Below are 14,920 nucleotides of genomic sequence, written 5' to 3'. Positions count from 1 at the left end.
AGCCTTCGTAATAGAAGGTAAACCTCTATTTTTTATTAATGTCAAAATTACTGAAAATATATATTTTTTAAAAAAAAATCTACGTAGAGCTAATAAAAATAATAAATAAAAGAATATTTCTGGGGGGACAGAATACAGAATGCACACATACCCTTACATTTACTCATACCTGTAGAATGTGTGCACAAATATACACCTGACCTTGATTGACACATACGAGTGTCACAAACACAACCAACACCTACACTTGTATGCCATGTCGGCTATTTCTGTGTCACAGAAAAGCAGAGAATATGCGGGTGAATTTGCCACACATCTGCCGTATATCGTGCATCTCGCCTCACTGCCTTGGTGCAGTGTCACCACAAACAACCAGACAGCTTTGCAAACACCAACAGGTGCTGTGTGCCAACATAAAACTCCCTCCCAAAGGGAAATGAATGCAAAATTAGCCTAGTTTTTTTTGTCAGTTTGTGATGAATTGCTTATGTTGGCCAGGTCCATGGATGTATGTATGTTGTTCATTGTATAGTGTTACACATAATACAAATTTCCATCTGAGATTAATGGTAATCTTGAAATTCTAGTCCCTAACAATATTTTCTATGTGCATAACTTCATTCTAAAACTGACTTAAACGTGCTTGTCCTGTAAGAGATAGCAAGTAGGGAATATCTTTTTCATAATTTCTGTATTTTTTCCTAACCTGGAAAAACGAGTGATCGGTCTGAAGTTCAGTGTAGAACTTGTGAGGACTCGTATGTCATAGGTTTAAAATATCCCTGCTTTTAGCTGTTCCTTTATGGATGCTGGAGTAAAAGAATATAAGTGGGTTTAGATAAATTGAACAAAAATGTTTATTTCATTTTGAACAAAAGTCTCAGATAGGTTGCAGATTGGGCAACATATTGTCTGGCAATTCTGCTGAAATCAGAGAATGTCTAACAAACTGTAGAATAAGTAAGCATTGCATAAATAAGGCATATTACAATCTAGTTTACAAAATGTCAATGTTCAAAAGAATTTAAGAGCATAATAATTTATGCATCTTTGCTTATTGTGAACCACAAAAATTAAACCAGTAAATTTTAGGAGGGAGATTACACACATAAATGTGAGAAAAATTTTGTGAACCCCTTAGAATCAGCTGGATTTATGCATGAATGTCTCCAAAAAAATGAAATCTGATCATCTAAACCGTGATATTAAATAAAGATGGTTATTTAAGAAACACAAGTTTACATTTTTTGTATCTTTACTGAAGAAATGATTTAAACAATCACAGTCATTGACTGGGGGGGGGGGGAGGAGTATGTGAATGCTTATATTTAGTGAAACCTCAATTATTGGGAATAATCTCAATCAAATGCTCTATATAGCTGCTGATCCGAGCTGCACAGAGGTTAGAAGGTGTTTTGGTCCATTCTTTGGTGTAAAACTGTTTCAGTTCCTGTATATTTTTTGAGATGTCTTGCTTGAACTGCCTGCTTCAGATCACACCACGGTATTTTAACGGTACTGAGGTCAGTACACTGACTTGGCCATTCTAAAATACAGACTTTCTTCTATTTGAGTCACTCTGTTGTTGATTTACTCCTGTGTTTTGGATCACTGACACATCGTATGATCCAACTTCTTTTGAGTTTTAGGTGACAGACAGATCATCGTGACATTCTGTATAATTTTGATTCAATTTGGAAATCATAGGTCCCTCAATGATTGCAAACTATCCAGGCCCTGAGGTGCTAAAGGAGCCCCACACCATTATACTCCCTCTACCACGCTTCACAGGTGAGATGAGGTTTTGATGGTGGTATTCATTATCTTTTTTTTTTTAACCAAACATTACATTATGTACAGTAAGTTCAAATTTTTGAACATCACAATATAACTTTTCCCTCAAAACATAGCACTCTGCATTTCTGCCAAAGTGTTCAACTTCTGTCACAAAACATTCCAGCAGTACAGTGAAAGATGTTGGTGGTCTTTAAACTTGGCAGCAATATCTTTTGGGGAGCACTGGTTTCCTAAATGATGACCTCCCAAGAACACTACTCTCGTTGTTTTTTTCTTAAGACAGACCCAAGAACACTGGCATTATGAAGTGCAAGAGGCGTCTGCATAGCCTTAGCTGTCAACCTAGTGCTGTCACTTGTCTGAGGATTGTAGAAGCCCTTGCACTGGTTTGTAGGACACCCACACCAAGGAATAACAGCAATGGGGCTTTTAGGACTACTGTAGACTGATGGAGGCTAAGTGTCTAGAAATTTCTTTGTAACCCTTTCCAGTTCTATGGGCTTCAGCAATCTTTTCTTCCAAGTCCTCCAAAATCTTTTTTGAAAGGGCTATAATGCACTTCAGCAGAATTCTGCTATGAAGAGCAGGCAATCAAAACAAGGTTTCCTTTTTGTAATACAGCAGGGCAGGTCAAATCCACATCTGAACAAATTGGCACACCTGACTGCAACTCCCGGATTTTCAAGATGACAAAATCCTACGGACTCCTTTTCCATCAGTGACCTTGATTGTTTAAACTACTTGTTCAATAAAGGTATGGATGTATAAAGTGTTGTGTGCAGTTTGTTAAATAAGAATTTATTATTATGACACACACAATCATATCACATTTTAGGAGCCAAATAATCCAAAGAATTCCAAAAGATTTACAAACTTTTTCTGACAATGGTGTGTATGTATACTTTATGTCTGTCTACATATAGACACACACACACACACACACACACACACACACACACACACACACACACACACACACACACACAACTGGTTTCTGTAAGGCTCTAGGTTTCTGAGAACAAGTTTAGCAACAGACTGTCAATGTTCCTCAACAGGTTAAAAACCATTTAGTGATGTCTAGGATATATTAGGAAATACACAATTAACAAAGTACCTCTGTTTATAGCTGTACACAAATTTAAAAAAAACACCAATGACAACTACTGCATTGTACCAGCGCTGTTGCATTTACAACTTCTTCTAAGTGCAACAGACGGTGACAATGTCAGTCTGTTCTCCCAAATACAGATTTTATGTATGCTACATTTTGGGCCTCCAACCACTAATGAATTGCATAAGTTTTTTCACTTGCAGATTGCTTAGTTTAAAATCTTCAGATAAAATATCCTCTGTGAGTTGTACAAGTAAACTGCCATCTACTTTTTCTCTAACAAACAAAGACACTATGTCTTCTGGGAGGCCTATGAAGCTCAGACAATTAGAGACCTCTTCAATTGAAAGCCCAGAAAGATTATTAGGTGGCTTCCACTGTGAACTGCATGATTGTTGATCATTTTGGTACTGCAGAGGGGAATAAAAGCAATGTGACACTGAGATGTCATCCTTCATGCCTTTGGTGGCAAATGCGTGGTTATCTTCTTTGTCCATTAGATAATTCTGCGCTCCATGTTCCACTTCATTAGAAGTCCCAGTCAATGAAGGAAAGTCCACATCTTTCTTTTGCTCAACTGATTTAGGCACTCTTGGTGGCAAAATTGGACATGATGAACTCTGCTTTGTGCTACAACTGGCTATGGTCTTTCCACTATACATTTCCAAGGAACAGCTGTAAGGAGGTGCATAAGAAGCTTCACAAGATCTTGAGGGCAAAATCCTCCTGTCTGTAACCTTCCCATCTGCATCAAATGATGCAGAAGTAAATCCCTTGGGTGTATTTGACGTTTTTTGCCGAGGATAGCTATAGTAACTTTGACACAGCACTGGTGAAGTGGCATTATCCTTCTGAAAATCCTTTTCAGTAAAGTTGTTTGGCCAAGAGAGTCTGAAAAGAACTGCTTCTGATGAATGACTTCCAAAGGCTGACATTTTGTCATCTTCAGGTGTAACAGGTTTCATCCAGCTGCATGGAGAGCACACAGTGTTTTGTTCATCTGACTGTTCAAAGCCTTTTTCAGAAAGTCCTCTAAAAGGGAGAAATTAAAGCCATTAAGCTACCAGCTTCAGAGAAGTCCATCAGCAATTTCAATAGCTCAGACAACCAATCCCAACAAATGCTTTTAAAGATGTTGTTTTACACACACACTATTTTTTGTTATATGCAATTAAGTGCAATGATTGTTTTCTACAAGTAAATGGAAAGCTGCAGTTTTTTTTTTTTTTTTTTTAAAAAAGTGTGGTAGGGGTAAGAAGGTTATGCTACTATGCTTTTCTTTTTTAAATAAAATACAATCTACCCACAATATAAAGGACACTGGAACAATGGATGTCAGGAACAATGGACAGCATCCAAAAAGAATTTTTTTTTTATTTTTGGAAAACATAAAAATTTAAAACTGATCATTAAAAAATGAACAAGTACTATTTAAATTCATATATACATAGAAAAATACATTAAAATGTACATAAACACAACAAAAAAACAGCAATTCTGCTTCCTGTGTAAATTAAATCTGGTGTCAATTTAGGGTACCGTATGAACATTAAACACCCCTTTTTACAACAAGTGTATCCACTAAAAGTCACAAAATAGAATTTAAAGTTAACTGTTTGTTACTTCTGTGACCATTTTAACATTTGAGAGGAGGGACAATGACGTAAAACACCGTCAGCTATGTATGTAATAGAGATTGTGGTACGATAATTTTCAAGTCAATTACAAACACTCCATCTCTGGTGCATTGCAATGAAAAATAAGGTACTTACATGCTGTGCAATCCTGATGAATAGTATGACAAGGTAGGGCTAGGACAGCGGGTTTGTTGCTGCTGGTGCTTGGTAGTTAAATGTGAAACAGAATGGTTGGTTGTGGTTGTCCTGGAGCATCGTGGAGGAATAGGAGGGGCATTTAGAAGTCTGCATTCTTCCTTTACCTAATAAAAAAAAGCATCAAGTAATAGTGATAATGAAGGAAGAGATGTAAAAAGAGAGGGGAAAAAAAAGGGCAGAAAAGGAGCTAAAGCATTCTTTATCAGTAACCACTTGGCCTAATCAGAATCATGGGGGTCCAGAGCCTATCCCATAACCTCCAAGTGCAAAATGAGGGCACACCCTGGACAGGATGGCACTCCATCACAAGGTAGCCATACAAACACACACACTCACTCACCCATTCACATACTATTTGAAATTTTGAACCAACAATCCACCTGAACTGCATGTCTTTGGACTACTACTACTCTGAGGGGGCAGCACTACCTGCTGTGACACCATGCCACCCTGTAACTGAAACAGTATATGTATAAACTAGTAGACTGTTTTGGTATTTTATCAAATACACTAACATTTTGTAAACATTAGACACTTACTGAAAGTATATAGCACAATTTCTTTTTGACTTCTTTTGATTTGAAGAGATCAGCTTTTGTACATAATCACTGACACTGGACAATGCACTTCAACTTGAAATCACTGAACAAATAATTTCCATTTATGATTGGTTTGAGTACCAGCTCTCTGCTACTGCCGCAGTACTACAGAACAAATTAACCCGAAATTTCCAGATTTACAAAGTGGTCAAACATTTTCTTTGGCAAGATAAATCTCTAAATCTAGGATGAGTTTTATAATCAAGTAAATTCAAGAATAAAAACGTATGGTCTTCAGTGCCATTCAAAAAGAAAGCTGAATTTAGGTTAAATCTGCAATCTAAAGTTAAAGAACTTTGTCTTCCTTTAAATTACTGCCAAATGACATCGTTCAATAACTAGGAGGTCAGCGGCAGTATTTTCATATTTCTGTCATTTGCGGAACTTTGAATGTACTAATAGAGCAAGTTTTTGATTGCATTCATATCACAATTTCAAGAAATGCATATGTTGGTACTTACGGCTTCTGACTTCGGAGGCAGAGGGGGTGGAGGTAGATGAATTTCAGAGACTGCCACTGATCCTGAGGCAGGGTAGGGTGCAGAAGCAACTGGACAACATTTGGAGTTTAAACAACCCCAGCTGCTGTCACAGATGACATTTTTTCTAATAGATGCAGACTGTGCAGGCTGCTGAGATACACTTTGATCTAACCATAGCTCTTCATATGGAAGATCTGATTTTATGAGGACAGGTGGCCCTGAGTCTTCCACCAATTCAGGGAATAGGTAATTGCTGTCGACAGAGTCAGAGTGCAAAGAATCATGTGGGACTAAAGTCCAGTCTTCATACAGATTCTTAAATCCCTGTAAATTGACTTCACTGTTTCCATGGAGATTGCTCCCATACACACATACAGACAGTCTATGAAATGACTGAGTAAGTTCATCACGAGCATAGGTAAGAGAGCTGGGAACATTGGTCTGCGCTTGACAATTACTGCTACTGGACCCATTTTTACTGCCGTTTTTCTTGGGGCTCTTGCCATCTTCAGTCCAATCTGTCCTCACATTCCGTACAGCACGAGAATAGTCATCTATGTCAAACTGCTCTTGACAGAAGCTGAACCAGCGATGTACCATAGTGTCCAACCATAATTCATTCTGTAGGAGTCCCTCTGGAATGATGAACTTAGGCACTGCCAGATGGAGGGGGAAGTGGATGGGGATGATCTTGTTGCTGCGGAGCACACAGCAGACCACAACTGTTTTAGTCTGAATGTTGACAAGCTTATAACGGTGACCTTCCCGGATGAGATGAAGGTCATATTGGTTTCGAGGTGGGGTGCTGGGTACAGTGACGTTGACAGGTAGCCGGGTCCTTTCGACAATATTGCGAATTGTATGCTCGCCCTCCTGCATTTGCAGCTCAAGAGGGCTACGAGTGCTAAACCTGCCTTTACACTGGAAAGGTAGACTGATGCTTTCATTGGTCCTGTGGTTCATGCAGATTAGGCAGGGCATCTTACCACGCCCAAGTTTGCTGAGGGAGTTCAGTTTTCCAATCTTCTTGAATATTGTATTAAGCCTCGATTTTTCTTTGGAGGTTTTTGCATATAGAATTTCTGCCTGCCCCATTAAAGTGAGCTCATCTCCAGTACTCAAGGTAATATTGTAAACTTCAGTATCCTCATTGCATTCCCCTGAAGCCACCTGCATCAAAACACAAAAGGGCAGTTTTTGTATTTTCAAAAGGAAACATTGTCACCACACATGGCTAAGATGTAAAATATGAAGTGAGTACAGCATTTTTCGATAACATGAACTTAAAATTGAAGACATTGTCCGCTTTAAAACAGCATAGTACTTAAACAAAAAAAAAAAAAGTAATACACTGGGTTTCTTTAAGTATGCAACAAAGTCAATTTCCTTCTGCCTGTATTGAAGAGGGTTACAGGAGGCTGAGAAAGAAAGCCCAAGCCCTCCTCTTCCCCAGACACAGTCTCCAGCTCCTCCTGTCGGCTCCCCAGGTGTTCGCAGACCAGCGTAACCTTTCCAGCGTCTCCTGGGACTGCCCCAGGGCCTCCTCCCAGTGAAATGTGCCCAGAGGAACTTCAATAAGAGCCAAAAAGGGGGCTTTCTTACAAATTGCTCAAACCACCTCAGCTGAGCAAATGAATTTATGCACACTGTCATTCATTCAGACCACAGAGACCTAACTCCACCATAGCGACTTCAGGAACAGTGGCAAATTTTAATCCACTATAGATGTAAAACATTGCTGGTAGTGAATCACACAGCTGAGGTCTTGAATGTGGCCCATTATGACTCAGTTCCCCAGTCCTCATTTGGGATGAAGCACTATCACAGGTGGAATTCGAATTTATCTCACACTGACCCATCTGACAATCATTCCCAGAAAACCCTCATAGAACATTCGGCTTTCCCAGGTCTGTCCAGCCTGCAATCCGGTATGTTGAACCCGACTGATCAACTGATCACCAAGCCTTGATCTGTTGATAGGTCTGCTGCTTCACCGAGTTTCAGGAATATACGTATGGCCTCAAGTCAAATGAAAATCCATAAACAACTTCCAGAACTTTACTGTCTGCAACTCGCAGCCTCACTGATGTAACCGCTCATCCTCTAGGAAGATCTTCAACTGCACAGCTCTCAACTGCTGTTGAGCCTGAGTATCTCTACATCTACTGAGGCCTACTGCCTACTCTATGCAGTTTACTAAGTCTCCTTCTCCAGCAAACAGGAGGCATTCCTAGTTCTCAGAGGAAGTTTCAGTTGTCAGGATTCAGTCTGTCAAGGTCTATGTTGCTCATGACTGCCACTTGGCTGGCATTGTGCCTGACCTGCACCCTTCAATTGCAAGTGCTGAACCCCCAAGAGAGCTCATCAGGAAATTCCACTTCTATGTCTGGCTCCAGGAGTCGGAACCTTAATCCAGGCAGAGTGCACTTAGTATTTATGCGTACTGGTGGAGGTACATGCAACAAACAGAAAAGAAGTTGCATGCTGCATATGTTTTGCAAACTATTCAGAACGACTTGTAATGAAATATTTCTTTTTAGAAACGCTATCAACCACAGACCCTACAATGTGACTCATCTCCCTTGCCAGAAATACTTACCTTAACATTGAACGTTATATCCTCCATCACATACACTCGTTCAGGAAATGCTTTTGCAACTTCTTCCACACTGCTGAAGTACTGCACTGGCTCCTTTATGTCTCGGTCCTGTTCCAGCAATTTAAACTGGCCTAGTAGGACACAGATTAGAAAGGAAAACAACATTTGATGACATTAACATTGGTAAAGCCATATGCTTATTAAAGCCCGTCATCACAGGACTAAATGCTGCTAATCAAGCCATAATTCTGGGTTAATAACTAAGAGTTCGGCTGTATATGCACATGATGCCGAGTAAAGACCTGTCTAACAAAATGTACTGGTTAAGCAGAAGGGTAGTCCACACAAAATCATTTTGTTGCTACCCATCGGGATTGTGGTATCACTGCACCAGACTTATGTAAAAGAGTAGAACAACCTTTTATTATGTGATAATATTGAATGGTCAGAAATAAAATCAATGGAACATGTTTTTTCTGTGCCAATGGAAAAGTACCAAGGCCAGCTTTCTATTAATAAAGTATCAGGAGAATCAAGTACAGCTAAAGCACTCATTTAAGCATCTAAATCCCAGAATTTTAAGTTATACTTCTCAAATACTAAGATGTTTAGTTTAGAAACATAAGAAAATAGCAAATTTTGCATTATTAATACTGTTATTTTATGCCACCACAAGGAAAACTCAAGGGAAAAAAAATCATTTTCTTTCCTGTGCTGATGACACACAGATCTATTTATTTAAAGGATGGAAGGACACTGCATCTGCACACTGTTTCTAGAGGCCAAAAATTAAAACTTGAAATTTACATCTAAACATTCAAAACTGAAGAATCAGCTCTAATTGACAGAGAAAAAGAAAATTTAAGCCAAAGTACACTGTTCCTTAAGATAACAAGTGCAAAATGTGCTAAACAATAGAACAGAAACACAACAGACCTGTGGGACCATATTCATTCTGCTCCACATTGTGCTAGTAAGTTAAGGATCCAGTGTACTTGGTTTTACTATAAGTCCCTTTGGACAAAGACATCAGCAAGCTATCTAGCAGGCTAAACCAACAAAGAAGAAAATAAAATATTAAGGGCAGATTTTCATTTTTTGCCTTACCTTCATAATGAACAGGTATTTCTATTTTTGGCCCAATAACATAATGGCCTTCCTCCAGACTGTGGGCAGTAACTGTCGTCCATTGCCGACTCGAATGAATTAAAACGTAGTCGTTCTCTTGAAGTCCCTCTACTAACTCCCCTGAAAACAAAAATAAAATCACACACAAACTATGAAGTGACATTATAAACAATTAAATGGTTCCTGCTGATGCCAGCCCTTCAGTTTTTCAGTTTCTACTGCTTCAATTTGTGGGGTCAGTTGGCAGTACGGTAGTTAGTGTTGCTGCCTTTGGACCCAGAGGTTGCAGGTTTGATTCCCACTTACAGCTGTAGTATCTTTGAGCAAGGTACTCACCCTAAATTGCTCCAGTAAAATAAATGGGTAAATAATTGTAAGCTCTTTTAGAGAAAAGGCGTCAAATAAACGTAAACGTACCGAGACGTTACAGGCCAGAACAGTGTTTCTCAAACATGGCACTTACCTCTCAGCCCCTTTCTGTAAAGTGATTTTTGTTTGAATTGGCTCTTTAATTAATAAGCCTTCATTGAGCTGCTCAGTGAAGTAGCTGCATGATTCAAATCACAAATGTACATTAACTTTTATTTTTATACAGCTCAAAGTATTTTATAACAAAGTATTACCTGGGTACTAATATCAATTGTCACCTTGGTGAATAAGGTGTGTGGGCTGATAACACTACATAGTATCTGTTGCTTTGGAGAAAAGAGTCTGCTAAATAAATAATGTAAAGTAAACTGCAGAAGACTTATTTAAAAACAGAACATGACAATATTTCAATGTCCGCAGTTATCCATTTCCTAAAAGTACTGTACATTGTTTATGCCTCCAGCTGGTAATTATCAGAAAAACAACAAAACAAAAACTGGCACCACAGTGTTTACCACAGATGTCTGATGTTAGTGTTGGTGACCAGTAAGATGCCAAACGCTGCATCAGCTTACGGGGTGAAATGGTCAACAATTAAGGTCAGATAGGAGTTTGTAGAGATATATCTATTTTCGCCTGTTTTGGGTTAATTTTACAGCAGCCTGAAAGGACCACAGGTATTTCTTAGTGCATTGTTATCTATTATTGAGAGAGTAAAGAATCTAATTTGCACATAAACTGTATTAAGGTTTTATTGAGTGCGACTCAGGAGTTAAAAGTAATGTAGAGTCAATAACAAAAAAGTTACAAAGCAGCATCTGGTTGAAACTGTGTTTCTAAGGTAAGAAGCTCGTGAACTAACTAAATTCGTTTTCAAGTTTCAAGGGTATCGAAAGGAGAAAATATTATTGTGGGAGCTGTATTATTTGCAATCGCTCTTGTTCAAAGAGTGAAGAGGTTTCTGGTCACAGTTCACTGGCTTATATGCTTTGCTATGCTCACTACTGATTCTTTGTAAATGCTGCACATATCTGGCAAAGTCCTTTTAACATACTTTTGGAGCTTGGAAAACACAATATAATGAAAAAGTAAACAACCGAAATCCACCCCTGGAATCCAGTTGTGGAAATGTTTTCGGGAGACTGGGTGAATGTTTACACTTACTACTGACAAGCTGCATGTGACACTTGAGAGTAAAAAAGTCGATGCTAACAAACTGGTGAATCCATAGACTATACAGCTGCTCACAAAAACAGTACAGTAACGTCATTCAATTAGATGAGTCTGGCCGATAAGGCTTCCTGTCTTATTACACAGATAAGAGAGTTAATCAGAAACCTTGGAAATCCGGCATTCCATTATTAGCAAAGCAATGCGGAGCTGCAAGCAAGTCCATTGTATTTAGTGACATCGCCGCAACCATCGGTAAGACATAGGCATTTGTAGTCTATTTACCTACTCTTTTACAGCTAAAGCACATCAGAAAAGACGTCACTGATCAAAGTTGTAAAACCCATTGTTGAGATATTAAAACAAGTTTGCTACGGCCAAACGTAAACCGCCTCTAAAGATGACATCTCACCCTAGACTGTTGCGCCAACCGGTACGCATCTTCGATAATTTCGATGTCCTCAAGAAAGTTTTGAAAACTATTCTGATATTAAAAAATAACGTTTTCATTTCTGCAGTCATCTTGCAACCTATTCTCGGACGACTGGAAATATCATCACGTAAATGGGGAATCACAGTTTCTGGGCTGTGAGGTCAGGCGTCATTTAAAATCGTGTTGGTGCCGAGCTGGCACCTATTCCGCGTTCTCGTGGGTTTCCTTCTATAGTCCAAAGACACGTTTCAGGTGAAGTGGTGACTACATTGTCAACAGCATGTGCCTGTGTGAGTGAATGAGTGTGCGTTTACCCTGTGACGGTCCAAAATCCCATCCAATATTTACTTTTCCCTCATACCCAATGCTTCTGGGAAAAGGTTACGAAGCCCCACTGCTCTTGAAGAGGAGGCGACTGATAACGGATGGATAGACTCCTAACAACTTTACAAGAACCGTTAACTGCATTTTCAATTATTCCACGGGATTCTAAATTTGCGCATTAGCCAAGCAGACATTACAGATTGAAACAAGTGTTATATATCTGCCACCCTCAAAGTATCTCTTACAGGTTTGGGTCTTCGAAGGCAGAAGGAGTGTGCGTGGTGCTTGTCGTTCTTTATTATTTTATATTATCAGACATCATTATTATAGCAACTGTGCTGTTTCTGTATTATACCCACTTCTCCCATACAACTCAAAATCTGAAAACCATAGAAAAAGACAAATGCTAAAACTATGTATTAACACCTCTCAGAATCCCCCCCCCCAAAAAAAGCACATTCTTTCATTGTTATTTCTCAGCCAACAGGAGCACAATTTTGTTTTTTTTTTTTAAGTAAATTTTCAAAATTCAAACATAATCAGTATGGCGAGATAAAGTCAATGAACAGGTTACACCAGCCTAATTAAAGAAGAGCCCAAGGAGCGTAAATTCCCCCTGCAGTGGGCCGGCAGGATTCCGTACACCCACACAGTACACACTGCGACTGCTGCGATGGGCTTCGGCTCGTTCAGGGGCCCACGAAGCCGCCGCTCCGCGCTCTTCTGTCACACAAGAAATGTGGAATCTTCAATTTATTAGCGCTGGAACTCGGAAGAGCAGCGGAGGCGAGAAGGCTGGCTGGTCCTAGGGGCTCGGGCTGGACCTGTTGGAGAAACTGCTAGAGGGATGGACTCCCAAGAACCGCATAAGAATCGTGGACAAAGACTGGCAGCATCTGCACGGCATCCTGGCCCAAGTGGGAAGGACCTGTACTTCGATTCCAAATAGTGCGACTACTGGGCTCTCCCCCAAGCCAAGGAGCGCTCCAGCCATCGCACTCTGTAACATTTGTGTCTTCACGGTGCTACAGATTTTCAGCCCTTTTTGTAAACAGCACAGCCCCCCCCCCCCCCCCTTTTTTTTTTTTTTATTTATTTATTTATTTACTCCATCTACTATTCACATAGTGATAGTGATGTGTGTTTACTGAAGCATGATAAGTGCGTCCATCTGATTTTTTTTTTTTTTTTTTTTTTTAAATACATTCACTCAGTGAGTGTACTTTACCAACTTTTTTTTTCTTTTTTTAAAAAATTTACAAGCATGTCCACTAGTTAAGCACACAACTAAAGTTTACTCATGGTACTTATGGTAAATATTTACACACAGCGAGTGTGTTCGCAACATCGATCGCGCATGTTTATATTTGTTATTAATGATTAGTAACGCTCAGTGAAGCGACAAAGCATCGAGCGATTAGACAAAAAAAAAAAGGAAAGAAAAAGAAAGAAAAGTGAACTGGTTCCAATCGAGATACGGGTTTTCCGCAGAAGCAGGCAGCAGCACATAGGTGAAAAACAGCGGAGAACTGAGATCGACGCCGTCGATTGAAGTTGTGTAGAACCAGGCGAGGTGAGGAGGTGAAGTGAGCAGCATTCCGTGCTTTTCGTCATCCTTACTTACCACAGTCGAGGCGGACAATCTGCGGCAGCCTGTAAACACTGACCAGTCGGTCTAAAGGTACCGTCGTCGCGCTCCATGTCACATCCTTCAAATTGTTATACAGCATTAATCCCACATCCATGGCGTCAGGACATTAAAGTTGCTGCAGACATTTATTTGCTGTTAGCCTCACTGCCTCCGAAGGACTATTCATGCTTGTTTAAAATCACCGTTTCGCAAAAAAAAAAAAAAAAAAAAAAAAAACTTCCAGGGAATAACCGAAGGACCTCCTTCTGGCAACTTGTCCCGACAGGAAACGCCATGTAATGTCAACTTACCACGCTTGCGCACAAACGCCCACAGGCGAGCGCTCCAAGTGCCCCTTTTAAATGAACCTTTCCGAACGGACCGACTATGAAACGTTACATTCACGCAAAGCCAAGCAAATGCTTTTAGAGAAACATTCGAGCGTTTAATCCCCAGAAAGCGAGCGCCACAGAGACGTCACTTCCGCTGTGCGATTAATCTTGGAATTCCGTCCTTTCGAGGGAAAGCTGGGCGCGAGACGTGTTGCGGAGCGCTGATTAAAACAATTAAACGTGCATATTTATTCACTTACTTTAAGAATGCACTTTTTCAAACATTTCTGTATTACATACCCTATTGGTTATACAGTGAGTGAATATCTGTATTTTTTCAGTGGCACTAAGTCTTATTTTCCCCTGACGTGTCGTGCGTAGGTGGTAAAACATGATGATGGTGTCTGTGTGCGTTATCCCAGAGAAGAGCGCTGACAGTGTAAAATACATGGCTAACCTGCACATCATTTATTAAATTAAAAAAAAAAAAAGTTGAATGGAAATAGGACATTTCTTTCTGTTCTGCTAAGAGATTATTTCATTGAACCTGTTCAGGAGCAGCAGGCCTATTGTTGCGTGACAGTAGCCAGTCTGGAAACATCACGTACTGCAAAAGCAAAATAATTAATAATAAGCATAATCATTACACTGTATTATAGCTTGTACCATTTAAGCACAATAAAGCAAAATTCAGTTTAATTTCATATACTGCTACTCGGTACATGTTCACGGTTACAGAGATACCACAGATGACAAACCATCACGACAGAAGCGCTACACAGGTACAGCTAAATTTGTAAGGATAAAATGAAAGCAAACAGACATGTTAATAAACATGTTAATAAAAGTGTGAGCATGTTTTACTACAAACTAATGGCGGCAAGAAAAAACTGGACTTTTTCACTCTGCAACAGCTAGGTTTGGCAAATATTCAAATTAAGAATTTTCAAAGATACAAACATTTCCTGGTTTATTTATTTTTAATTGCTTTTTCTTCAGGAGACACGAGTGGGAATTCTAATGTGCAGAATTCCTTTCAGTCCTCACTCTTATGTTTTTGCGGAGTCATTCTAGATGTCTTGTGTTTTTCTGGCACCATATGTTGAAAAAT

The 14,920-nt window shown here is 39.5% G+C and overlaps 1 protein-coding gene across 1 annotated transcript; it reads right to left on the bottom strand.

The window, feature by feature from the left end:
• Positions 1–1,101: 1,101 nt before the first annotated feature.
• On the bottom strand, positions 1,102–13,870 carry garem (GRB2 associated, regulator of MAPK1). Its single transcript, XM_018738705.2, has 6 exons — positions 13,472–13,870; positions 9,531–9,671; positions 8,424–8,554; positions 5,804–6,994; positions 4,681–4,847; positions 1,102–3,940 (listed from the first exon to the last, which is right to left on the bottom strand). Exons 1-6 carry the CDS (start codon positions 13,590–13,592, stop codon positions 3,058–3,060), a joined length of 2,634 nt encoding a protein of 877 aa, XP_018594221.1. The 5' UTR covers positions 13,593–13,870; the 3' UTR covers positions 1,102–3,057.
• Positions 13,871–14,920: the final 1,050 nt, after the last annotated feature.

Source organism: Scleropages formosus, chromosome 3 (assembly GCF_900964775.1).
Source record: "Scleropages formosus chromosome 3, fSclFor1.1, whole genome shotgun sequence".
Taxonomy (NCBI): domain Eukaryota; kingdom Metazoa; phylum Chordata; class Actinopteri; order Osteoglossiformes; family Osteoglossidae; genus Scleropages; species Scleropages formosus.
This window is presented reverse-complemented; position numbering and strand designations above follow the sequence as displayed.

Excerpts from the sequence above, each read along its gene's own strand:
- garem (XM_018738705.2), bottom strand. The coding sequence starts at position 13,592 with ATGGATGTGGGATTAATGCTGTATAACAATTTGAAGGATGTGACATGG. Across the intron at positions 6,995-8,423 it reads ATATAACGTTCAATGTTAAG|GTGGCTTCAGGGGAATGCAA; the intron begins GTAAGTATTTCT and ends GTTTTGATGCAG. Across the intron at positions 3,941-4,680 it reads TCATCAGGATTGCACAGCAT|AGGACTTTCTGAAAAAGGCT; the intron begins GTAAGTACCTTA and ends TCTCCCTTTTAG.